Source organism: Portunus trituberculatus, chromosome 37 (genome assembly GCF_017591435.1).
Source record: "Portunus trituberculatus isolate SZX2019 chromosome 37, ASM1759143v1, whole genome shotgun sequence".
Lineage (NCBI taxonomy): Eukaryota > Metazoa > Arthropoda > Malacostraca > Decapoda > Portunidae > Portunus > Portunus trituberculatus.
This window is the reverse complement of record NC_059291.1, coordinates 3,623,967-3,651,227: the sequence shown is the minus strand read 5'-3', so window position 1 is coordinate 3,651,227 and position 27,261 is coordinate 3,623,967. Positions and strand designations below refer to the sequence as shown.

The window sequence follows — 27,261 nt, the reverse complement described above, 5'->3', positions numbered from 1 at the left end:
TAAATCACATTATTTAATCAAATCTCCTTAAATATTGTCATGTTAAATCGAAACTCGTGTCAATTGAGAGTTGTCTGTATACATATATATATATTACATAATGCATCAGAGGGCCACAGAATATACATCAGGTGCAGTATCTTACCCATTCCTGATCAAAGTGACACATGGTAATACCATTACAATCACAGAGGGTTAGAGGAAGTTACCAATTATCATACCACTAATTCCAGTACACACTTAAATACTCATTCCTTACACTTAATTTTCTGAATGAAAATGTCATTATGACTTGTGACTTCATTTGAGTAATTCTAAATAATTTTATCAATCCAAAATAAAAGTAAAGGCAGTAAAAGATTTGAATTACTCCATCACTTCTTTTACTATCAGTGAAATCTTTAAGTGTACACATCAACATTCACCTAAGCTTAAGAAGCCATGACAGTCAAAAGGCTAAACTTTAAAAATTATCATCCTCTTGGGACAGTTTTTTTTCACTGGCAGTGCAGAAAATTGTAAAAAAATGGCAGTTAGTTGAGCATCATACTAGGCAGTGTTAAAAGCATTCACAACTTTCTTCACTATTACTGTCTTAAGGCAAAGATGACAATGGCAGTGAGTTAACAATGGAATACAAGCTCCATCAATACTTCCTCTGTCTATTTGAATTTCAGTATGATAATATGATAGCCTTTGGAGGACTCAAAGGCTTATCATCGGGATGAACACCACTCTCATACATGACGAGCACATAGGTAGTTGAAAATGAATGATAGAAACAACAAGCAAATAAAGTAAAAATCAAAATAATAATAATAATAATAATAATAATAATAGTAAAAATAAAAATATAAAAGAAACTTACATAATTACTTAACAACTTAAAAGACTATATGGCAAAAACAACATCAGAAATTTCACCATTCTACCAAAAAATTTCAAACTGACTTTAAACTGAGGAATAATGTGTGAGTAATAAGAAAATTAAAAAAATCAAAATACAAAAATCACATTTCCCATAATTATGCATGGAAAATACAGACAATACATAAATCTGCAAGTAAATCTTCTCAAAACATGTATTCCTTTCACATATTCAAATGACACTCAACCCTCATCCACACAGATTACCAAAAACAAAGAAACACAACAACTTCTATATCCTGAATTCTGAAATACTTGGGCTCTCATAAGGACTATTAAAAAAAAAAAAAAAAAAAAAAAAAAAGTAGTGGTAAATTAGTTCCTAAAGATGTTTTTCAAAATCAATGATACTGAATTTTTCTTAAGTATCATGAATATATGATAAATGCCCTTGAAAATCTCAAAAACTTCCACTAGAGCTGATAAAAGAAGTCAAGATGAGGAACCCAAATTTTCACGAATATAAATATAGTCTTATATCATATCTACTGCATTTGCATCCAGCTGTTCTTTGTATTCTGCATAAAGTCTCTGTAGCTGTAGAGAGTTTTTGGCAAGTAATATCTCTCTCAAGAACTCCTCAAGCAGACTCTTCTTATCACAGTCCTGTAACAAAGACTATATCAGATGTAATGTGATAGTAAATGTAATGAGATGGTATTTGAAGAGTACAACTGAAGTATTGGTTCTAGTGTGAGTTATACGTTGACAGGGATGTGAAATTATGACTATGGAGGAATACGATTCAAGTACAGTCAACTTTCGATTAATGCAAGTTTGAATAACACAATTTTGATTTAAAGCAACTTGATACACAAGGAGACATGATTAAATAATGCAATTTATTCAATTTAATGCTGGTCAGTTTGACTCAATGATGTCATGCAAACCCACACTGCTTCTGTGGGGAACCACACTGAGATGCTCTCACCCAGTTTTTAAACAATACCTTTCACCATTATCAGTTGAAGGATACCATCCAGGAGAAATCAGTATTCTTAAGAGCAAACGCTGCCTTCCAACAGCTTATGATGGCAACAATCAGGCAGGGTTTACCTTCGCTGCGAAGGTGAACCAAGACACGTTTTCACCATTACCTTTCCATAAATTTAACGGAAATACCTATCCTTATTAGTTTTTTTGTGAACTGATTGAGTTTAGAAACACAAAAATATATAGGTTATCATTCAAATAGCCTACTTTACAAAAACTGTGATTGGAACCAATCCCAGGGGTGGAATCCGTAAAAACTGTTGGTAGCGCATTGATAATAACAATGCCTTAACAAACGAACAACAACTTTGCTGCCACCAAGCTTCAATCACTGCATCTCCATCTCCAAAGTTTTCTATCAGAATTCTACTAACTTATGATTAGTTGTATGTCTTTATTGCTTGATAAGTACCATTTATGTAGGTAGCTAGTGGACTGTCCTTATCCCATAGCATGCACAATTGAAGGAGGTGGTAATCGGATCGATTATCTCCCGTGTTAAGGCCACTATACAGCCATCTGTGGTTTTATTTAAAAGCACTGCTGCTGTTGCAGCAGCAACAGGGCTGGTTCTCTTCATAAAATTTTCCATGTTGCCTGTGGTGGAACGGTGAGGCTTAATGGTCTGGACTGTGTGGCTCAATCAGCTGATGGATTGGTAAACAAACATTGCTACCAAACAACACCAAATCATACTTATGCTTTACTTCGTTAAATGCATTAATACTAAATATATGAATATTGGATAACATTCCTGGCATATAAACTCACACAAAAAATCACGTTGAATTAATAATTTTCTAATTTTCTGTACAAAAAAGATTTGTGTTTTTACTGTTTCCGTGACCTAGTGATATATTAATAGTATTTCTAAGCTTTGAATATCAAAATCCCCAAAATAGGTAGACTCTTCCAGTAGCCAGGAATGTAATCCCACCCCTCTATTACCATTGTTTTTCTTTGGGAAAATTTTGTTTGAACAACACAATATTTCCAGGAACATAATTATCTTAATTAATCAAAAGTTGACTGTATCTTAATTCGGTTACATGCTGTGATTACTAATGTTCAATATTTTTCCTATCTGCTCTGTTGTGAGGCAATCATGTTCAGTGAGATATTAGAGTAAATTATTAAAAAACAAGAGTCGAAGATAGATAGATCACCATTCTTTACATTTGGTGTTAAGTACCTAGTGATTCTATGGAAATGAGAAGGAAAAATAAAGGTCAAGGATCTATGTGACTGTAAGGATTTCCTTAAAATATGTCTGTGGTGTGTCAAGAATGGAGAAAGAAAGAAAGAAATATCAATCGTCCAACACAGAATTTGATTAAAGGATACAACAAAAGTCATAGTACAATAAAGTTATTTACACAGAAAATATTGCTACACATATCTAAACAAACACACATCCTGAGTCCCTGACACACAAAGAAACACACATGCAGACACACAAACAAACAAACAAACAAACAAACAAACACACACACACACACACACACACACACACACACACACACAAATATATGAAAAAATGGGTAAATATTGAAATAAGCCACAACAAGACTTAATGAGTTGAAAAATTACCACATTAAGACAATAAACTATAAATGCTAATGAACATAATCATGTGAACACTTAACATTTAGAAAGTCTAACGTTGAAATGGATAAAGAAATAAATAGATAAATAAAACAAATAATTAATACAATAAAAATTGAATAAATTACAATTCAAGGATAAAAACTAATGGTCTTAAAATTCTTACAGACATACCAGTATTTTAGGCAGGTTACTGCGGCACTCTGCCTGATCCAAGGTGCTGCTGCTGACATTCGGTCCAAGAAGATCATCAAAAATAACACGTAGTTTCTTCTCTAAACCTGGAGGAAGAGAAAAAAAAAGCTCTTCTTAACAGTGTGGAATAAAAAACTTTTAATTTCATCAAATCCACTCCTCTTATTGACTGTCTTCAGTCTCTTTCTTACCACTGCAATCTTGCATCTATTGCTATCTTCTAGCACTATTTTCATGCTAACTACTCTTATGATCTTGCTAACTGTATGCCTTCTCTCCTCCCACGGCCTCATTACACAAGACCTTTTTCTTTCTCTCACCCTTTTCTGTCCACCTCTCTAGTGCAAAAGTTAACCAGTATTCTCAATCATTCACCCTTTCCTCTGGTAAACTCTGGAACTCCCTACCTGCTTCTGTATATCTAGCTTCCTATGAATTGAATTAATTTAAGAGGGAGGTTTCAAGGCATTTATCTCATACATTTGACCAACTCTTTTGACTCAGTTCAGGAACTGGCTTCTCAGTGGGCCTTTTTCTTTAAATCTAACTCACCTTCCTTGATGAAGAACTGTATCTTGCGTTTCATCCAGTACTTGTAATCATGTGAAGACTTGAGGTACTGAGCTGATGTCAACATACGGTTGATGAAGACTTCAGTCAGGCTGAGGCGTGCATCATCTGATATGACTGGTCGAGACACTCGTGATGATCCTGAGCTGCAAGTTCAAATGTTTACAGGCCAAGGGTAACATCACTCACAGAGGAGAAAACTTTGGTTTTTATAAGCTTACAGATTTGAATTAAATTTTCCTTAGACCTGACACTCTTCATACTGTGGTGCCATCCTTACCCATTATGATGGAAAATATACAGAAATACAAACATCTCAAGCTGCAAAGTACACTGCCTGACCTACATCCATCACCTAGGGACTGCTAAGAAACAGAAGCAAAGGTTAGAAGTTGATGCCCATCTGCCCATCCTTCTTGTTCTATCTGTATACTTAAGCTGGGACCTCTCAATTGTAAGCTGAGTGAGCTAGAGAATCTAACTACCACAACTAATGCCTCAGTTGTAATGTCTGATCAGCATGGAATGAATAGAAATTAAATACTGATGGGAGACTTGAATACTACAAATGAAAAAGATTAAGGTCTGTTAGTCAACTAAGCATAACTGTTATTAAACAACCCTGATGAAACTTGTTTATAAAATTGTAAAACTTATTGATAAACTAATAAGAGAAATGGTTTCTTATAGATTGAATGCAAGGAAAAACATGTACGCACTTCAAAATCAGAGGGAGAATATCATGAGAACATACAACAGATCAGGATCCAGACTCACTAAGCAGCTGTTTGGTGTAGAAGACTGGTGAGGGGCTTAGCAGTGGCATCAGCAGGGTGACAGGGAGGAAGCATAGTGTATTCTGGCTGTACCACACGACGTACACTAGCACACTCCCCAAGCAGTAACCAAGTCTCCAGTTTAGGACAGCGGGTGAAAGCTTCCCCTGAAGTCAGCAGCAACACAGGTGTTCCCTCTGATGTTATTTGCACAGACTTCACTGCACTCTGACCTTCCACTGCAAAGATGGACATGAACACACACCTCACACACATACACACATGTAACAACTAACAACATTTCAATACTAACGTGTGTGTGTGTGTGTGTGTGTGTGTGTGTGTGTGTGTGTGTGTGTGTGTGTGTGTGTGTGTGTGTGTGTGTGTGTGTGTATTTACCTAGTTGTAGTTTTACAAGGCCTGGGCTTTATGCTCGTGTGGCCCCGTCTCCATGAGTGTGTGTGTGTGTGTGTGTGTGTGTGTGTGTGTGTGTGTGTGTGTGTGTGTGAGAGAGAGAGAGAGAGAGAGAGAGAGAGAGAGAGAGAGAGAGAGAGAGAGAGAGAGAGAGAGAGAGAGAGAGAGAGAGAGAGAGAGAGAGAGAAATATTGATTTGAATGTGCAACATCAATCAATCATAGCATTACAAATAAAAGAAATATAGCAATATACTTAACAGTGATTCTTAGAAAACAAAATACAATAAAATAATATAAAATAAAGAATAAATAAATAAATAAAACTACACATAATATTTATATATATTTCATTCTTCTAAAACTGCTTTTTTTTATCCTTATTAAAATTACTATTCTTTACCTAGATGTCTGATGGATTCTGACAGGATTCTTTTCTTGTTTTCTAAATCCCAGATGGTGAGAGTTGCATCTGTCGTCAACACGATGATGGTGTTTTCGTGCACAAACAGTTGAGATGATCTACCTTGCAACTTCAGGGGTGGTAATATCATCTCACCTGCAAAACATAATGATTTGAGTCTTACATGTTGAACCAATGACTCCAGGTCTAAAGGCAACTGCAACTATGTCAGCTTTACTGTCTTTACCTACATACACATACAGTATGAACACTAAACACTAGCATGTAAACAATCTATTAGCACTTTCGTTAAGTAAGGAATGAATATAGGTCTCTAACTTCTTAACACAGAGGTTGCTATACACCTAAATGATTAACATTCAGTCCAAAATCTCAAAATCATGACATGGCATCTGCTTAATTCAATTTAAGTTTGGATGCCATCCCCTTCAAAACATGAATCAGTATGTATTGCAGTGTTTAACATCTTTTGAGAACAACAAGACTTTCAGAGCATACTTCAGCAGTGCCAACATAGTGGAACACTGTCAATGCTCAAGGAGACATTTGTTGGGAATAAATTTCAAGCCTGAATTACTCTTATTTCTGACCTGTTTTAATGTCCAGGATATGCAGAGACTTGTCGTGGCAGGTGAAGGCAGCAGTGGTGACAGTGGCTGCAGCTGTGGTAACTCGAGAGGTAAGGAAAGTTACCCAGCTTACTACATTGACCTGCATCTTGCTGACCCGATGCAGGCTGGGTGTTCCACCACTGTGGGAGCTGCCAGCCCGATAGTCATTCTCTACAACCAGAAGGGGTGGAGGAATGTCCACAGATGTCTCTCCAGGAATCTGCAAAATCACATTTGGTAAACAATGACATACACACTGGAATGTTTGCAGATGAAAAATACAATAGATATCAACACACATTATCAGTAAGATGCTTTAATATGTGGAATAAGTATTGCCACATGACAGGTCTCTGACATGGAAGCAGTAATCATTCCAAGAAAATCAGCATAATTCTCTTCAGGTTCCCCCAATTAGCAGAGGCAAACTACCAGAGGGACTTTCTTTTTGCAAGATTGTGAGGAGGGGTAAGAGAGAGATTGTGATCAGAGGATCTAACAGAGAAGATAAAGTGACAGCATAAGCAGAATGATTGAGGAACATGGTAATCAAAGTTACCTGTATTCTTGCTGATTTAGAGAGAGATGCCTCTGGAAGCACAGACACCACCTCCACATGCTGGGTAGTTTTCACCACCTGTGTGGAGGTAGGTGGGGGAGCAGCAAGAGGTGAGGGAGGTCTGGGAGGAGGTGGAGCTGCAGAACGATCATACAAAGGAGGCCGTCCTCTTTTCCGCTTGACAGCTAGACAAGCCTGAGGCATCTCCTCATGCTTACGTTTCATTCCAATGCAGGCAGAAGTAGGAACTTGTGACTCTGATTGTTTCTCACTTGACTCAGACCTTCAAAGGAGGAGAAAGTTGTGTGAGTATGGCAAGACACAGAAAAAACATCAATTGCTATTTGTATTTACCCTCAATGTCATATATATATATATATATATATATATATATATATATATATATATATATATATATATATATATATATATATATATATATATATATATATATATATATATATATATATATATATATATATATATATATATATATATATATATATATATATATATGAAAAGCATTTATAAAATCATGAAGCTCCACCACACACACACATAGGCTTCAAAGAAAGCATGATTGCCAACTTTCTTCTATAATCAGAATTTAACACAATTCAATTCAATTTTGCTTTGTGCCTATTCTCTGCTGAGAGGAATGCAGTTAGTGTAAATACTCATGAGCCAAAAAAATGGTTTCTTCTGTCAGGGGATTTGGGGGCTGCCGTGGTGCAGCGGGACCGCGTGCGCTTTGTGGGCCCCAGGGTTCTCAAGCGCATGGGTTCGAATCCTGGCCACGGCCCAAGGTTAGGAAGGGCATCCACTCAGGGTAACAGCTGCCAAATGCCAAAACCAAAGTCCTCCTGACTCCCGTATCAGGAGGCACTGTTCTAGCCCTAATGCAATAGGGAAACCGGACATAAAAACAAGAAAAAAAAAAAAAAAAAAAAAAAATGTCAGGGATTTAAATTCAATTATCAATAAAAAAATATACTTACTTTCCAAACCTGGCAGGCAGACTAGCATGTGCCCCATTAAATCCTGAAGGGAGTGATGTACCCTTGCATGGGGAACTGGAGGTAGTAAAGGCTGAAGGAGGGCGACTGCTGGAAACATTCGGCTCCACAACTTCATCCACTTTCTCTACAACAATCTTGCTTTTCTCCTGCTGGCTGGATGAGAAGCTTGCTTCATATGATTTGTTTGGAGTTTCAACACTGCAATGGAAATGATACTTATATATGTATGTGCTATTCATTACATCCATACTACCATGGTGCAATGTTTATCGGCATAATGTAATGGTGTCGGTCCATTATTGCCACTCATTTAATTTTGGGAGACTACAACTTAAGCACCTAAATTTGCTCCCATCATCACATGCTCTAATCCTCTCATTCCCTTCTCTTGCATGCTTCAGCAATTTGTATTTCCTTTATTTTCTCCACAGTTTAATGGCAACAAATACATATTACTTAAACACAAATATGACGTGATCTATATTTTTGTGTTATGTTAATCCAACTGATCATTACTTACCCTTCAATAGGAGGAATAAACATAGGTGTGATCCTTCTCTTGCCATCAGCTGTTCGTGTTTCTATCTGTTTGTTGATAGGTGCTCGTTGAGGTGTTGGGGGAGCTGGTCTGGGAATCTGTTCACTGTAGAGGATAACAATCTATAAGTACTAAATTTAATTTGTGAAGAACATATTTCCAAATTAATATGATGATGTTTTCAAAGGAGATGAACAAAGTGCAAAGGAGAGCATGAAGAAAGAAGAGAACATGAAAGCAAATAGTATGATGCTGAATGACAAAGATATTACTGAAAAAAGGAACTGAGAATTTTAGGAGATTACTTAATTCATAAAGCAAACTGCAGCACATGCAACTCCCATCACAAGTACCTGGAAGCAGCAGTCTTGGCCCGAGTTTTCTCTTCCTCTCGCAGACGTAGCAGTTCTGGGTTTTCTATGATGGTTGGGTTAACAGAAGAGGCATTGGTCTGGGCTGACTTGCCATACAACTTCATGTGCAGATTGTTCTGAGCATATAAAAAACCATCATAATGGGTTAAAAACAGAAACAACAGAAAGTACCGACTTTTAGAAGTGACAAGGTGAAAGGGGTACCTACGAGATATTTTAAGGGGTCTTCTGTAATCTCTATCCACTTGAGTACAAAATCTGTGCTGCAGCATAAACAAATATAACTAAGAAAAATTACCAAACACTCACAGTTTCATCCTCTGAGAGTGGACAGCCAATTTCATCTGTAGAGAAGCTGATAAAGGCCAGGGTGCCATCCTTCGACACAGCCATCAGGTAACGGCCACAGCTACTCCATGACAAGTCCAGAACCTGATAGACAGATCCAGTGATAGATTAATTGAAAAGAAATTGAGGAAAGTTCTAGGAGTAAAACAAATCAGATCCAAACTACCATAAAAAGAAATTAATTAATACAGCTTACAACACTAAAAAAAACTTTTGTCAAGATTACTACCACAGCATCACCATCATTTCAATCATGTCATCATCTACCATAACCACTAAACTATTCTACATAAAAAAAAAAAAAAATAAAAAAAATAAATATATATATATATATATATATATATATATATATATATATATATATATATATATATATATATATATATATATATATATATATATATATATATATATATATATATATATATATATATATATATATATATATATATATATATATATATATATATATATATATATATATATATATATATATATATATATATATATATATATATATATATATATATATATATATATATATATATATATATATATATATATATATATATATATATATATATATATATATATACATAAAAGAAAATTAGATCTTATTCTAATCTGTATGGTGAGAGCTGTGAGATAGGAGTTGGGACATAAATAACCAATACATTTTATTTTTGTTCTTGAGAATGACAATATGAGAATACTAACCGAGTCATCAAAAATGTCATGCACCACAACAAGAGGCCTCTTGAGGGAAGTGAACCAAATGGAAATGGAACGGTCCCGAGAGCCAATGGCAACACAACAGTACTGGACGTTCTTCCCTGTCTTGGAGTCCACCTTCTTCAGGATGTTGGGATTGAAACGCTGTAAAAATGAGGTAGCACACTCAAAATTATCATTCCTCTTTTTGACTTAATAAAATTATCAGGTTTAAATTAAGAGCAAAATATTGAAAAACATATGCCAATGTAGCAGAAGTGATAGCATTAGAATACTAAAACAAGAAAGGGTAGAACAAAAAATTGTGCTTTCACCACATCTTACGCACACAAATACACACACACACACACACACACACACACACACACACACATTCAGACAACACTCACCACACATGTTATGGGTTTGCGATGGCCTACAAAATCCTTATCAGTGTTCCATCCATCTCGGTCAATTATCTGGGCTGTTGGTCCACCATTATTCATGGCATGAGCTGACACTAGATACTGACCATCAGGTGACCAACTAGGCCGTAGAACTGTGGTGGTACCTCCACACTGGACCATTGAAGACACCAATAGAGGATTAAAAATATTACTGTAGGTCAGATAGACATTTTACCCATTCACTGTTCTCCAATATATCTTTGAACAATTGTAAAGTCCAATAATAAATAATAATGATTTAAAAATCAAGATATCGCAGGTTTAGACATTTTTCCCAATAATCTCTCTAAAGTTATCTTATGAACACTAACATCAGCAAAAGGATCCACAATCCTTTCCTCTGTGGTCCAATCAGTAGTTCGCCATATCCTGAGACTCTTGTCATCAGCCTGAGAGGTGAGATAACGTCCCACTGGGTCCCAGGTCACTCCCTTCACCAGTCCTGTGTGGCCTCGCAACACTCGTACTTGTTCTGTTTGGAAGATATTCAAGAAACTTACAAGTCATGAGAAGATAGGGATTAGCAGATATAGTTTTCTGAATGGAACAAATGATGATATGGGAAAAAAAAAAAGATATTTAAGTAACAGGACAAAAAAAGGCAAGACTGCAAAATCAGTTTCACAAGTGATACATTAGACCAGTGGCATCTATTGAAAAGTGAAATGCAGAAATACAAACAAAATAAACCAGTACTTTTTTGTTATAAAATTCTATTACAAGACAGGACAATACAAGCTTACATCAATCCCGTAAAAAGTACACCTATGTAAATTGATACAAATTAGATGATTGCAGCAATGGTAGATAATTGTCATGTAATAGTGCCTGGAAGACAAGAAAGATGATAGAATTTTCAAAGTAGCAGACAAAGAAAATATATGTAAAAGAAATGCAGAGAATTTTAATATATCGGTTACTGGTCAACAATTCACAGGAAAAGGGAGAGGGATGTTAGTTAAGTTTTCAAGAGAGAGAGAGAGAGAGAGAGAGAGAGAGAGAGAGAGAGAGAGAGAGAGAGAGAGAGAGAGAGAGAGAGAGAGAGAGAGAGAGAGAGAGAGAGAGAGAGATAATATCTTACCAGGCCATTTGGCAGTGTTCCATATGATAACACTGTTATCTATTGAGGCAGAGGCCAGCCACACATCCCCTGGTGACCACGCCACATCCAAAATGTCTCCCTCATGCCCCCGTAATGTTGCAACACTCCGCCACGATTCCACATTCACTACATTGGACCCAAACACTGCACCTCCTGCAAAGACAACATATTGTCCCATTCTGATGTGGCAACAACAACAATTTGTTCCCCATTAAAGACAATATCAAATATTTTAACTAACAAAGACAATCTAAAAATTTTTCACCTGCAATAGTGATACAAAATTTTTACACCTATTTAGCCATGAAAAAGTAAGCATTTTCATATGCAAAGACAATATTAAATTTTTCACCTAAAAAAACATATTCATTTCACCTAAAATAACAATATAGGCACACAACCTTTTATTTGAAATCCCTGGGATGAGACACTGTTACTCTTGTGATGCAGCAATTCATAATCAAACCTAGTGAAGTCCTGAGAGCTTAAATGAATGATTTAATGATGCAAGAAAAACATCATCACATATTACAAAACAAAACTCTGCTTCTTTATTTGTTTACTCCATCTCCCACCTACAATGACCTTGACTGAGCAAGTGATTTAAACGTTTAAACGAGTCTTTAAACATAGATGATGAATTATGGAGTATACATTGTGAAGCACTTAGGTCTTAGGGTGACATGAATGGGATTTTCTCATTTCTTTATAATCTTTTGAAGGTTGATCCCCTTAATTTAGACCTTTTATCCATTTCTTTTTATTTGTGGATTCATAGCCTATTGTGAGACAAATTGACGTAAAGAACCATACTCACCCCCATAGCTACTCTGCTGCCAGATGATGATGACCTTGTCATCCCCAGCTGAGGCAAGGAATCGCCCCCCACAGGACCACCGCACACTATTCACACACCCTAAATGCTGGTCAAGCTGGCACAGTACTTTGGGAACCTGAAAAAACATTTATAATAACAACACTTTTAACTCATTACTCCTCAATGTGTTAATGTGTTCTGTGATGGGCACCGTCTTAATCCCCTTTACTTTATTATATTATTATATGTGAAGCCTATGGCCACCCATCGCGGGCCCCTCGGGCTGTTCTGCTGAGCAGACAACCCCCTCCTTCTTCTCGCTTCTCATTGCAAGCGGGAGTCAGTACAGAGGTAGCCTTCAGCGGAGGTAGACATGTGCGCTCTTGGTTTCTGGCACAGGGTGGAGACACGTGTTGCTGGGCTGTTCTTGTTACACGCTAGTCACTGGTCTGGAAGTTGCGCCCTCCTGTTGAGTAGCTGGCTTGCTACTGGGTAGACCGTGGCTGTGTAGGACAACGGGCTTGTTGTCCTGAGGAAAGTGTAGCCGGTTGGGGCTGCATTTCCTGTTGTGCGTTCGTCCACTCGGGTGTGGCGACGCGGAGGGACGCGTTATTGTTTCGTCCCGTTATTGCTGTTGGTGGCTGTGGTCACCAGTGTGTTTTGTTGGGTGGCTGTGTGCCCCCACCATCTTTTGTATAGTTTCAGTAGTAAACTGTATTGTAGTGGTAGTAGCCACGCACACCATTGAAGGCTGAGAGGCTTCATGTCGGCCAGTAGTGTGTAGAGTTGTTCGTCAGACTTGTCTGCGACGAGTATTTGGACTCGTGTATAGCTGGTGTCACCCGTAGATGGTGTCTGGGCTTGTGTGTACATCACCGGATGTGCTGTACACATCATATATTGCAGTAGTAGTAGGCCAGGGATGTCAGTCTAACAGGTGTTAGTAAGCACTTGTTGTAGTAGGATAGTATAGTAATATAATATACCGCACATGTTGTTCCGGTCTGTGAGTTATCACAGTCTGTGGACAAGGCGTGTGGAGCGGCATTAATACTTCATTGAGAAGTGGGTGGAATTGTCCTTGTGGGCGGTTTCTCTAGGGGGTATTAAGGCCTCGCCCTGTTACACATAACATCTACCATTTATAAATTCTACTTGGTTGGGTACAGGAGGAGAAGGAGTTGCTGAGGAGATTCCCTTACAGTGGGGGAAATTATACACTGTTGGCGACCTTGAAAGAACCTGAGGGTTACGTCGGCTGTGAGTTATAGTAGTGGGGACTCTGTGGAGTGTTTTATAATCCCCACTGTACTGACCGTAACAAAGTTGGCGATTTTGCCAGTATAACAGTCTAGTGAGCTGTAGCAGCTAACCGCAGCCGGGTGACGACTTACGTTTGCAACCGTAACAGTGGCGACCTCGCCAGGATAAACCAAGTGCTTTATAGTGTGTAGTGTTATTGTGTGGGGTATTATTACTTATATTATTTTATTGTTTGTGAGAACGAGTCCCTGTGAGCACCATGGAGAGAGTTACTGGTCTTTTCACCCCACCAGTGGAGGGTGAGGATGCGAGTGTGAGCCGGCGAGACTCACCACGTGGGTATGATGAGTCGGTGGCGCGTGGGGTCAGTGAGGACGCATTTACTACGTGTCATGATAACGCACGTGGCGGTCCCAGTGAAGGTGATGTGGGATATATTAGCCCTGGCAGAAGTATCGGAAGCAGGGAAGGCTCCCGACGATCTAGTCCAGCAAGCAGTATTGCTGATAGTGTCCAGTCAGCTGCCAGACTGGAGGAACTGCGATTAAAGCTGGAAATGAGGAAAATGGAGATAGAAGCAGAAGAGAGGCGAGAGTTGAAGAGATTAGCTGCGGAAGAGAGACGAGAGTCAAACAGACTAGCAGCAGAGCAAGAGGCTAGAGAGGAGGAAGAAAGACGAGAACTTCAGAGACTAGCAGCAGAGCAGGAGGCTAGAGAGGTGGAAGAGAGACGAGAGTTAAACAGACTAGCAGCAGAGAAGGAGAGAGAAAGGGCAGATAAAGATAGAGAGTTGGAGTGGGAGAGAACTCGCCATGCAGTAAGTACGCCTGGAGTTGTTGGTAGTGTAGGAGGAGGAGGAGAACAGAGTGTTGAGCGTACGTTAGTTCAAAGTCTCCAGCTAGTCCCCGAATTTGATGAGGCTAAGGTGGCTGAATGGTTTGTCCGCTTCGAGAGGAAAGCCAAGGAGTTTGCTTGGTCTCGAGAGAGATGGGTAGGCTTAGTCGCGAATAAACGTAAGGGAAAAGCCTTGAAGTTTATGATAAAATGTCAGCTGATGATCTGGATGATTATGAGGAGTTTAAGGCTGACATTTTGCGGGCATATGAGCTGCGACCAGAAGCCTATCGCTTGCAATTCAGAGGAAAGAGGAAGCGAGCAAGTGACTCCTACCTCGAGTGTGCTCGTTCACTGGAGCAAGTGTTTGAGAGATGGGTTGCTAGCGAGGGTGTTGACTCTCTCGAGGCTTTAAAGGAGTTAGTAGTTATGGAGCAGTTCATTGATATTGCTGATAAGGAGCTGGTACCTCTGTTGAGGGAGAAGAGGTTTAGGACCTTGAAGGAGGCTGCTACATGGGCTGATGATTATGTGTTGGCCCACCGTCCTGTGCAGCAGCCTGGGAGTTGGAGTCGTAAGGAAGGTGGTCCTAAGGGAGGCCCAGGGAGTGGTGGCAGTTCTTCCTCGGGCTCTCCAGGCCACTTTAGGCGATATACTGGATTCGGCAGTAAAATGGGTTTTGAAAGCCCCAGGCCCCCACCCCTCCTTTTTCTGCGAAGGACGGGACGGCGGGAAGGCGGCCCCTAGAACGCCCAAGTATGATTCCCAGCCTACGTGCTATCACTGCCGAGGGAAAGGGCATTTTAAGTTCAATTGCCCAAAATTAGTAACAGCTGAAACTCCAAAGTCCTCGCAGAAACCAGTTGCCTTGTTGGTGTGGCCTGACAAAGTTTGTGGTGATGAGTTGACTGCTCCTTCAGGCTTTAGAAGTGAGAAGGCACGGCGTGTGCCTGAGTTGTGTTTGGAGGAGAGAGAGCAGGTTGGCCCACCTGTCCCTCCCCCTGTTGCCTCGCCCGCTGTTGTTAAGGATAGTGAGCTTGACTGGTGCCGTCCTTTCCTGTGTGGAGGCACTGTTGAGATTGATGGCACCAAGTATCCCATCACTGTACTGCGTGATACGGGAGCACAGCAGTCAGTGTGCCGAAATGTCACTGGTAGGAAGGTGACATCTAGCAAGGCAGTGTTGTGTCGTGGACTTAACACTGTGGAGGAGTTCGTGACGGCTGAGGTGACGCTGTCATGTCCTCTTGTCACTGCTACGGCGCAGGTAGCAGTGGCAGACGAACTGCCAGTCGCAGGAGTGGACTTCCTGCTTGGGAATGATTTGGCTGGTGGTCGTGTATGGATCCCAACCTCTGATGAGGATGAGGTTGCTGAAGAGTCTGGGCCAGTGGTGCAAGACTCTGTAAATGTTGTTACCGCTCTCAGGCCCGCTGGGCTGAGAGAGAGCCTGTTACTACCCAGGAGGTTGCTAGCAGCCAGATGGGATTGACTCCAGATGGGAGTAACAGTGCTGATGTGGTGGAGCCAGTGTTGGGCTCACCATTGAGTTCTGGTGTAGAGGCTGACGGTGACGGTGTAGAGTCACTTGTTAATGCACCGGACTCGGCTTTGGGAGTTGTTGCTGAGAGTGAGGACGGAGTGTTGGGTGTAGCTGAGTTGTTTGATGGTTATCCTCACTCTGCAGAGCACTCCGGAGGGAGCACTCGTGCTGAGTCGCTTCCTGGTGTGGAGGCTGAGGGCTCTGATGTTCAGCACAGGCCCCAGCATGATGAGTCAGGCAGTTTGTTGGAAGTTGGCACCCAGGGTGGGGAGACTTCCAGTTCTGCGGGGGAGTTTCTCCCCCTGTGGAGCATCGTGGAGGCAGGGAGCGAGCTGTTCCCTTGCCTGGTGACTGCCTGGCTGGTGGTGATGATCCTTCTGAGGACTCACCGGATCACATGGCAGGAGCGGAGCAGCCTGGGCCAGCTCTCCGTCCTCGATGCCGTGTGGGACGTAGGGTTGCAGCGTTGCCTCAACCCCATGACCCTATAGTCCCCCTTTCTCTTACCCAGCTAGAGCCTGCAGAGCTCATTCGTAGGCAGCAGGAGGACCCGGCGTTGGCCTCCTTCTTTGCTCGAGTGGGTGAGGGAAGTGAGGAGTTGGAGGGCAGGGAGGAGTTTGTCTTGCATCAAGGGGTGTTGTGTCGTAGATGGCAGGAGAGTGACGGTGGTGAGTTATTGCAAGTAGTTGTGCCGCAGAAGCTGCGTGAGGCACTTGTGCTGTTGGCACATGAGGGGCCCATGGCTGGACACCTGGGCATCCGAAAGACCGTCGCTCGCCTGCGTCGCAATTTTGGTGGCCCAGCATGTCTGGAGAAGTAGCCACGATTCTTAAGTGCTGCCACACTTGTCAAGTGGTGGGCAAGCCTAATCAGACACCCCCTGTGGCGCCACTCCACCCTATCCCTGCTGTTGATCCTCCCTTCACGAGGGTTTTGATTGATATAGTAGGTCCTCTGCCTACTACCAGGGCTGGTCACAAGTATTTGTTGACCATAATGGATGTTACCACGCGGTATCCTGAAGCAATTCCCCTGAGAAGCACTCACTCTAAGGTGGTGCTGAAGGCTTTGTTAACCTTCTTTACACACTTTGGATTGCCAGCAGAGCTGCAGTCCGATCAGGGGACCAACTTTACTTCAAAGTTGTTTAAGGATACGATGACTGCGTGGGGGATCAAGCATATTGTGTCCAGTGCTTATCATCCACAGTCTCAGGGAGCCCTGGAGAGACATCATCAAACTCTCAAAACCATGCTCAAGAGTTTCTGCATGGAGAGAGAAAGGATTGGGACGAGGGTGTCCCTTTGTCTTATTTGCGGTGAGAGAAGCGCCCACTGAGTCCTTGGGTTTCTCACCCAATCAGCTAGTGTTTGGACACCGAGTGCGTGGACCGCTCGACGTAGTTCGGGAGGCTTGGTGTCAGCCGTCGCCTGAGCGCCCTGTCTCACTGCTTAAGAGCATTATGAGTCAAAAATTGAAAAATTGGAAACTTGGTACTTGGGTTCGCCTGGAGAGGAAGCCATGGCCGAGTATGCCAGGCCACATAACGAGCTTACCTGGTAATGGCGGGTTTAAAGGGCCGGCCCTTTCAATACCCAAGCAGCTGCCCTTCTAGTCTTTGTGCTTGTATTTATTAGGGGCTGATTTAGGTGATGTCGATAGTTTAGTATCAGGCAGTGAGGGTGAGGAAGACGCTACTCCTCAGTACCAATCGAACAGCCTTAGGGAGTGCCGTGCGTGCAGCCTACCTGTTGATCGTTTTTACAGTGTTGGGTTCCCAAATTGTGACAGTGCCACGTGTAAGGCCATGATGTAACATGGCCTGAAACTATCTAAACAGCCACTACCAGCCTCCAAGCAGTTGTCAAGGGATTAGTAAGCATATCTGAGTTGCTATTGGGCTGAGTAGTTATTTCAGTTTTTAGCAGTGTGGGCAGGACACAGTTTATGGGCTACACGATACTTTTTGGGGACCTCCTGTCAAAGCCCCCTGCTAGGAAACCCTATGAGTGAGCAGAGTTATGTGGGGGTTGAAGATGTTCACAGAAAATGCTTTTCTCGACTTTCAGTTTTTCAGCATATACTGTTGAATAACTTTTTCAGTAATTGGTCAATTTCAAAATTTTTGCAGCAAAATGATCAACAACCTCATCTTAACAAATGCCAGCATGATAATGCATGACTCACTCAAATAAATTTACAACAGGCTTATAAACTCAAATTTTTATGAAAAAAAGGTAACAATTTGGCGTGTAATGAAATTGTTATAACATAGGTTATGTGTATGCCGATGCTAACATTCAGTTGTTATGTATATTATATGTGGTTGAGAAAATCGCCACACTGTTATTAGTTTTGATTCTAATGGTATTTTAATTATTTTCTTATCGCCGATATTTATTGCAAAAAACTACGCCACATTTGTGACCAAATTAACACTGAAGACGTACACCATAAACGTACACCTTGTGTATAAATATTATTGAATTCGGTGAAAAAATAGCAATGGGAGAGCCAAAAAACCGATATTGATATCGAGTCATCGAATTACCACCTTAAGAGCCTCATGAGCAGTCGAGAAAGATTGGCCAAGGCATTAGAGGTGGCGCAGGCCCACCTGTGTAAGGCCCAGCAGAGTATGAAGGGGTATTATGACCGAAGGGCCAAGTATCGGAGTTTTGCCCCTGGAGATGAAGTGCTCGTGCTGTTACCACTTCAGGGCCAGCCGCTTGCTGCCCGCTATAGTGGCCCCTATATTGTAGAGAAGAAGGTAGGTGACCTCGACTACCTGGTGGTCACTCCTGACCGGCGCAAGAGGGCTCAGCTGTGTCACGTTAACATGCTCAAGTCCTATTTTCGTTCTACTAGCCAGAAGGGCTCTTTTAGTTCTGCCGCAGAGGCATCTTCAGTTTTATTTTTCTGCCGGGAGGAGAGGCTCCAGAAGTTATTGGGCCTGAACCTGTTGTTCCTACAGGGCAGTGAAGAATAGCTCCATCTCTTGAAAGAGAAGGTTGAACATTTAGGGATCAGCAATATGAGTTGCTTGCTGAGAATGTACATCCTCTGTTTTAGCATAGTCCCCTTCAGTTTAAAAAAGTTTAAATTTAAAAAAAAAGCCTGTCAAGTGGCTCTACTGAGTACCCAGAAGTACAATATCATCGTCAGACATATAAAAGGAGCAGACAACGTTGTAGCTGATTGTCTGTCCCGGGGCCATTCCCTTTAATCAGTTCCGTGCCTTTTAAAAAAATTTTGTAAATGTTTTGTTTCCAAAATTTTTTCTTTTAAGGGAGGGCGTGTGATGGGCACCGTCTTAATCCCCTTTACTTTATTATATTATTATATGTGAAGCCTATGGCCACCCATCGCGGGCTCCTCGGGCTGTTCTGCTGAGCAGACAACCCCCTCCTTCTTCTCCCTTCTCGTTGCAAGCGGGAGTCAGTACAGAGGCAGCCTTCAGCGGAGGTAGACACGTGCGCTCTTGGTTTCTGGCACAGGGTGGAGACACGTGTTGCTGGGCTGTTCTTGTTACTCGCTAGTCACTGGTCTGGAAGTTGTGCCCTCCTGTTGAGTAGCTGGCTTGCTACTGGGTAGACCGTGGCTGTGTAGGACAACGGGCTTGTTGTCCTGAGGAAAGTGTAGCCGGTTGGAGCTGTATTTCCTGTTGTGCGTTCGTCCACTCGGGTGTGGCGACGGAGGACGCGTTATTGTTTCGTCCCGTTGTTGCTGTTGGTGGCTGTGGTCACCAGTGTGTTTTGTTGGGTGGCTGTGTGCCCCCACCATCTTTTGTATAGTTTCAGTAGTAAACTGTATTGTAGTGGTAGTAGCCACGCACACCATTGAAGGCTGAGAGGCTTCATGTCGGCCAGTAGTGCGTAGTGTTGTTCGTCAGACTTGTCTGCGACGAGTATTTGGACTCGTGTATAGCTGGTGTCACCCGTAGATGGTGTCTGGGCTTGTGTGTACATCACCGGATGTGCTGTACACATCATATATTGCAGTAGTAGTAGGCCAGGGATGTCAGTCTGACAGGTGTTAGTAAGCACTTGTTGTAGTAGGATAGTATATAATATAATATACCGCGCGCATTGTTCCGGTCTGTGAGTTATCACAGTCTGTGGACAAGGCGTGTGGAGAGGCATTAATACTTCATAGAGAAGTGGGTGGAATTGTCCTTGTGGGCGGTTTCTCTAGGGGGTATTAAGGCCTCGCCCTGTTACACATAACATCTACCATTTATAAATTCTACTTGGTTGGGTACAGGAGGAGAAGGAGTTGCTGAGGAGATTCCCTTACAGTGGGGGAAATTATACACTGTTGGCGACCTTGAAAGAACCTGAGGGTTACGTCGGCTGTGAGTTATAGTAGTGGGGGCTCTGTGGAGTGTTTTATAATCCCCACTGTTCTGACCGTAACAAAGTTGGCGATTTTGCCAGTATAACAGTCTAGTGAGCTGTAGCAGCTAACCGAAGCCGGGTGACGACTTACGTTTGGGGCAACCCGTAACAGTTCTAACAAATATAAGGAAATTTTTCTTCACATTGAAAAAAAGTATAGACTGTGAATAAAAAATAACTAAATAATTCCTTCCTTATATTCAATGAAAGGGATGAAGGAGTGAAAATAAATGAAAATTCTTGCAATAATAATGAGAACAGAATCGAAGAGAGTTTATCAGGGAAAGGAACCAGAGAGAGAGAGAGAGAGAGAGAGAGAGAGAGAGAGAGAGAGAGAGAGAGAGAGAGAGAGAGAGAGAGAGAGAGAGAGAGAGAGAGAGAGAGAGAGAGAGAGAGAGAAACATATGCCCAGCTAACCTTTTCATCTTGCTCATATTTGTCATGAATAACAGGTTTCAGGTTCCACACCACCACACGGCCTGATGAGTCTTGACCTTGACCTCCTGTGGCAAAGCGTGACCCGTCAGGGTGAAGATCCACACTGAAAATTGCCTTGCCTCCTGGAATGTCCACAAATAATATCAAATCCACAGGTATCAGAGAGCAGTGTTGCTATATTAATGCACTAATTTATCTGTGCCTCATGGCATGCTTCTGAAGCAGGGTACCATTAGGTCAACAGATACCATATAACAAATGAAATTCCCTTGTATAGTACCAACTGAAGGAAGCTCTGAATCAGCAATGAGGACTTGCAGCATAGCCAATCATTAAGGAAAAAATGTCTCCAAAAATTAGCAACATGACAAAATTTTACTAACAAAGTATCAAACATACAATGAGGCCCATCAGAAAAATGGTTCTGTCAGTCATGAAATGCTGTCATTCTGAAAACACACACAGCTTTTGAAACACACAGAGCTTTATTTTGAATCACTTTGCAAGATGATTCAGTGTGGTGGCTATGAGTGTGATTACTTCAAGGTGATAAGAAAATTTGTTAATATTAAGAAAAGTCATACAGCCTGGGTGGTCATGTTCTGATGGCTGCCATGATTTTGATCTTTATCTTGCTGGTGTAAGGGTATGTTCGTTAAGGCATGCATATGTTACATCTTTTATGCAAGCGTGATACTGATCATGAAAATTGGTTCTTTTTTTCAAATATACAGCCACTAGCTAATAAAAGAAATGCAGAATTAATTTAGCCAATCATAGCATCATATTTCACCGTGTGGAGGGAACAGCACTTGACTAGATTTGAAATATCTGAATCAGTCTGAGGAAGCTGTCACTCTGTGGTAGTTGTAGCTTATATTTTTCAAAACTGTAATCATCAATTTTCTGAAAAATCTGATGAATGCGTATAATTCCTTAATGAACACAGTGTTCTGCCAGGCGTTGTAATGCACCCAGTGTCACAAACAGTGCAAATACTGGGAAAACAGGCAAAATATATGGAGATGCAAGGGAGGTGTCTCCTCCCCTCCCCATGGACAACAACGATCCTCTCATAGACGTCTCCAGTGACGAGGAAGGACAGAACAACAAACAAGGTAATAATGTCAAAAGCATTTCTTATCCATTACAGTTAGGTTAAGATGCACTAGGTTAGGTTGAACAACAAAACTAACTTTATCTTGTTATTTCTGTTCTATTCTTTATTAGTCTCCTTTGTTTTACTGTAGAAATGTTTTTTTGAAGGGAGAAATTAAAAAATACTACTGTACAACAAAAACAGAATGCAGATTAATTTAAAACAGATTGAATGCTACATAGTTTCATCTGGAAGTGAGAGACTCGTGAAAGAGTAAAATTTGCCGCAATATATTGCAAGATATTCTATAACCTTAATTTTATCTGACATAATAAGTATTAACCTCAAGAGAAGAGGTTAAGGTTATTACCATATACTCCAAATACTTGATTATTTAGACCAAGACTCATGTTAGATGAAGCTTTCTTACCAAGATTTTTTACCAAGATGAGGGTCTTGATCCCTCATCGGTCTCTTCTGCATCTTTCAACCAAAACTACTAGTGTACCTCTGGAGGACTGCAGGACGGTTGGCTAGTTTTAGATGCAGAACATAACTCACATAAAGACCTAGCTAACAATACTCATAAAGATGATGACCCAAGAATTGTTCAAGCAAATGTCTGAAGGACTGGAGAGATTGAGCTGACACAACTATTTCAGGTAGAAAATTCCAGATGTTGACCCATAATGAGAAGAAATGACTTCTAACTTCAGTGGAGTGATGAGGCACTAAGATCTTCAAACTGTAGCCCCTTGTTCTACTCAAAGTAGCACTAGAAAATAGACCATTTAGTTGAGGACTCAGACCACTCAAAATCTTCCACACTCGAATCAAATCAGCTCTCAGCAATGTACCCTTCATAGAAAACAATTTCAGTCAAGATAATCTTTTTGAGTAAGGAAGGTTACCAAAACCTTCAAGCTTTTTAGTCCACCTCCTCTGAACAGATTCCAGCATGCATACATCACCCAGGAAGCCAGTATTCCAAACAACATTACCAAAGTCAATGATTGGCCGAACATGTGTGACAAAAAACTGATACACGAAAGAAGGTGATCTGCATAAGGTGCCTCTGAGAATGTTGCTGGCAACACCATTAGCTTTGCAGCAAATTTCACGGATGTGAAGGTGGAATTTCAGTGATGAGTCGACTAGAATGCCTAGGTCTCAAACAGAATCTTTGTGAGGAATGGGGTGATTTCCTAGGAGGTAGACATTGTGAGAAGCTGGAATGTGTCTTGAGAAATGTATACAAGCACATTTGTTGATGGAAAAGGAAAGACCCCAAGATATATTCTTTGGTATAGCAACGAGACATAATTTTGTAAAGACATAATAGCATCACAAGCATTTGATTTCTTTGATGGAACGGCAAGATACAGTTTGAGATCATCAGCAAACAAAACTGATTTCCAATTAAAATGAGCGGTGACATGGTTAATATAGATAAAAAACAATAGGGGACCAAGGAATGAGCCTGAGGAACACCGCTAGAGACATCAGATACATGACTAGAGGAGCGATGAAGAGCAAATTTCATTTTCTATCTAGTAAGAAAATCACAGATCCAGCCAAGCAGTGGATTTCTGATACCAATTTGAAATAATTTTGATAAAAATACGGTGGTTCACAACATCAAAGGCCTTACTGTAATAAAAAAGTAGAACATCCACATCCAAGCCTTGGTAAAGTTGAAAACTAACATAATCATAGGTAAGAAGTTGATCAGAAACAGAAAATCTATAACGGAAACCAAATTGAGATACAGAGATGAGGTTATTATTGTCCAGGTAACCATAAAGTTGAGAGGTAATGAGCCTTTCAAGAGTTTTAGAACAGACAGAGGTTAGACTTATAGGCCTGTAGTTGGAAGGACTGGAATGTGAGCCCCATTTAAAAAAAGGCATGACGTTAGTAAATTTCCAGACAGAGGGAACCTTCATAGAAGAAATGCTCTTGCAGAAGATTAGATACAAAGGATAGCATAAGGCAGGGGCACACTTTCTGAACATAATACAGGGGAGGCCATCAGGACCACAACTAGAAGATAATTTAATCTTATTTAAAGCCACCATAACATCACTTACTGTGAATTCCTTGAAAACAAAAAGAGAGTCATCTATTTGATGGAGGTGAGGATCTGGCAGTGAACCTCGGACAAACACCAATGAGAAACACTGTACCAAGCAATCTGCCATACTATTACAGTCCTCTACCCAAGACCCATCAACCAGGAGAGGGCCGACTGTAGGGGGATTAATTGTCTTCTTCTTTAAGTAACCGTGAAACCTCCAGGTATCTCCAGAGGCAGCTAAGGAACGCTCATAGTTAATAATTGCAAGGTTAACATCATTTTTATGTTGAATATTAAGATCCTTAAAAAGAAACCAGCTCCTCACGGTTAAAGGGGAATGTCGACCGTGAGAGCTTCTTAAAAGCTTGTAGTTGTGCCAAGCTACTCCCCATCTGCTCTGGTGGTCCTTAGATATAGAACTGGCCCAAAGTGGTCTTCTAGATCTATCAAAATTTGACTGGACTGGAACAAACACAGTGAAGACATCCATTAGAATCTCGGTAAACTTTGCGTAACGGTTCTACATTGTGACCACTAAATAAGGAATCCCAGTCAATAACAGACAAATAATATTGCAACTGATCAGGAGGGATAACAGAAGAGGAGGTAGATAAAAATGTTATGGAAAGTCTAAAAAGGATATCTAGTTAGTCACAGCCTGGAGGTGGAGCAATGGAGGTGGAGCAATGCTGTAGAATCTAGATACACGATCATGCTCAGAAGTAAGAACCAAGTCAAGAAAAGTAGGAAATTTAACCCATTGTGTGAGGCCAAGGGAAACAAAGAGTTTGACGAATAAGTGACTGATTAAGGAGCTACTAACTGGAACAGGACCAGACCAATTAATAGATGGTAAATTGAAGTCACCCATCAGCACTACATTTTTATCAGAACAAAAGGAGGATGAATAAGATACTAGTTCAACATTTTCTCAGTGGGAGTAACTGGGGGTCTATAAATCACAATGACATAAGTGGAAACAAGTGGAAGAAAAACTGCTAGGGTATTAGGATGGTCTTTAAAAACTTAACCCACTTTAATGTTGTCCTTGACAAGCTCCATGCTTGGAGATTCCCGAGGGTGAATCATTTCTAAAAAAGTAATACCCTGAAATATTTACAACAGAATACTTGACTTCATGGGTAAGCCATGTTTCACAAACATCCAAAATCCCTACACCATAGGAAACAGTGGCGAGCAACAGAAAAGGAACCTTATTCACTAAACAATATGAATTTAAAAGTAGCAAAACAATATAGGAAACAAAAGAAGACTGAAACACAGCTGCCTGATTTATCAAAGTCGTCACTGCTGCATGACCAACAGACAGATGCACTGTAGCTGTCATGACTGAAGGAGTGTCAGGCGATCCAAAACCCAGTACAATGCATGAAATTATTTTCTTATAAGTGTAAATCTATATTGTTGCTCCTGGGAATTGCTATTTCATCATAGAAGAGAAGGGGTCACAAAAAATAAGAAGGAAGAAAAATGGCAATTATATAAAACGGTCGTCATTCATAACTCAAAAAAAAAAACGTAACCAGAAAAAAATACGATAGAGACGTTAATTGACGAACTGAGAGGACCAGATTAATATTTTTTTCCCAGAAACTTCATACAATAACGGTGTCTGAGTCAAGTGTGCACAGGAGAAATTTTAAGTCACAAGTGAACAATGAAGTTTTTGAGTGCAGTTTTCCAAAAATTGAACAATGAAACTGTACTTCAGAGTTTTACAAGGAGTTCTTTTTAGTGACCTGTACTCACGACTGACTACTCACCGTCATGGCTGATCCAAGGTGGCTTCAACAGCTGCATGGTGGCCTCACATACACTTAAAGCCTATAAACCAAAACAATATATCTCAATGGCTCGCCATTTGTGTTGTTTTGCCGCTCGCCGCTTGGGTCTTGTGTTTGATCTTGCCTCCAAAATGTCGCTACTCGCGCGCGCTCTCTCTTTCTCTTTCTCTCTCTCTCTCTCTCTCTCTCTCTCTCTCTCTTATTATAGGCACTACATTTTTCTGCTAAACTTTTCTTACCTTTCACTATTTCCACTGCCTTTTACACATCAGTCTAATTCTCCTTCAATACAGTCACTACCTCTTCATTTTACCATCACGTCAGTGCAGGTCAAGGAGGTTTATTTGCAGAGTACATGAAGGAGTTGGTTACAGATGCAACACTTTTGTATCAAAGAACCGAAAGAGTGAGGCAGTCAAAAGAAGTAGAATTAGCTTCATATACATGATGATGTATGTGTTTTTTAATAGATGTGATACCTTACCTGCTGAAAATAAAGTATAAAACATAACCCAAAACAATACACTTTGTTATCATAATGCTGGAAAGACGATCAGTATCCTATCGCTCCTGGTGAAGGTTTTACTGCTACCCTAGTAACCCTACCCTACCTAGACCAGCGTCTTCAAAATGTCAGAACGAATTATTTCACTTGAGATAAAGTGAATGCCATAAACTTGATGGATATGAAAGTCAGTAAATTACTCCCGGATCAACATAAACAAGAAGTAATCAGCCAAATTATCAACAGCAACGCTGCAATCGTTACCCAAAGATAAGCGACACACTTAAATTGAGCAGCCTTACGTCCCATCACAACAACGTAACCAGAAAAAAATAATTAATCTTGACAAAAAAAAAAAAAAAAAAAAAACGCTTAGACAAAAAAAAAAAAAAAAAATGACATCACACTCATCACAAGTATACGAAACATTGCTAATGACTTACTAAGACGACCATAATTAATGAAGTGAAAAATGGTACTCGACAAACAGAGCGACACCTACTCGGAATGTACATAAGATTTATGAAAAGACAAGTTTTTTGTTCAACTCGAAGCAACCATTCTATAAGTTATTCAACCTTAGATCAATGCTTTTGAAGAAAATGAAGGAAATGTGGTGTTTGGTCAACTAACATCATAGAGAACAGCAGAGTGCAGACAAGCTTCAAAATTCCAGTTTGACTTGCCCATCGAAACAGGCACGAACTTAGAATATTTGACTCGAAAAAATTTGCAACTGAAATACATATGTTGTATTTCCATGTTACTGCGGACTCAAAATCCTCCGCAATCTTTTACTTTCAACACGGAATGTATTATTAGTGGACCTTACTTAGTTTTCTCACTTCAAC

At 40.5% G+C, this 27,261-nt stretch overlaps 1 protein-coding gene and 1 long non-coding RNA gene across 4 annotated transcripts; one reads left to right on the top strand and one right to left on the bottom strand.

The window, feature by feature from the left end:
- Positions 1-59: 59 nt before the first annotated feature.
- Positions 60-26,041, bottom strand: LOC123514112 (protein HIRA-like). Of its 3 annotated transcripts, none has more exons than XM_045271762.1 (18): positions 25,885-26,041; positions 20,904-21,046; positions 12,450-12,585; positions 11,612-11,785; positions 10,842-11,002; positions 10,474-10,641; positions 10,070-10,228; positions 9,314-9,436; positions 8,984-9,120; positions 8,613-8,735; positions 8,072-8,290; positions 7,074-7,356; positions 6,494-6,734; positions 5,883-6,038; positions 5,068-5,305; positions 4,273-4,436; positions 3,700-3,806; positions 60-1,545 (listed from the first exon to the last, which is right to left on the bottom strand). In XM_045271762.1, exons 1-18 carry the CDS (start codon positions 25,919-25,921, stop codon positions 1,402-1,404), a joined length of 2,913 nt encoding a protein of 970 aa, XP_045127697.1. In that variant the 5' UTR covers positions 25,922-26,041; the 3' UTR covers positions 60-1,401. The 3 variants fall into 3 exon arrangements, with proteins under 3 accessions (XP_045127697.1, XP_045127698.1, XP_045127699.1); XM_045271763.1 differs by having other exon boundaries at positions 60-1,533; XM_045271764.1 differs by lacking the exon at positions 20,904-21,046 and having other exon boundaries at positions 25,885-26,022.
- On the top strand, positions 5,133-6,471 carry LOC123514114. The gene is made up of 2 exons (XR_006677527.1): positions 5,133-5,254; positions 5,936-6,471. It is a non-coding gene; the product is annotated as an uncharacterized LOC123514114 (long non-coding RNA).
- Positions 26,042-27,261: the final 1,220 nt, after the last annotated feature.

What these genes read in the sequence shown, in the direction of transcription:
- LOC123514112 (XM_045271762.1), bottom strand. Translation starts at nt 25,921, where the DNA reads ATGCAGCTGTTGAAGCCACCTTGGATCAGCCATGACG. An exon ending in TTTATTCCTCCTATTGAAGG is followed by an intron (nt 8,291 to 8,612) that starts GTAAGTAATGAT and finishes TTTCCATTGCAG; the next exon opens with TGTTGAAACTCCAAACAAAT. An exon ending in ACAGTTCTTCATCAAGGAAG is followed by an intron (nt 3,807 to 4,272) that starts GTGAGTTAGATT and finishes CTCTTCCTCCAG; the next exon opens with GTTTAGAGAAGAAACTACGT.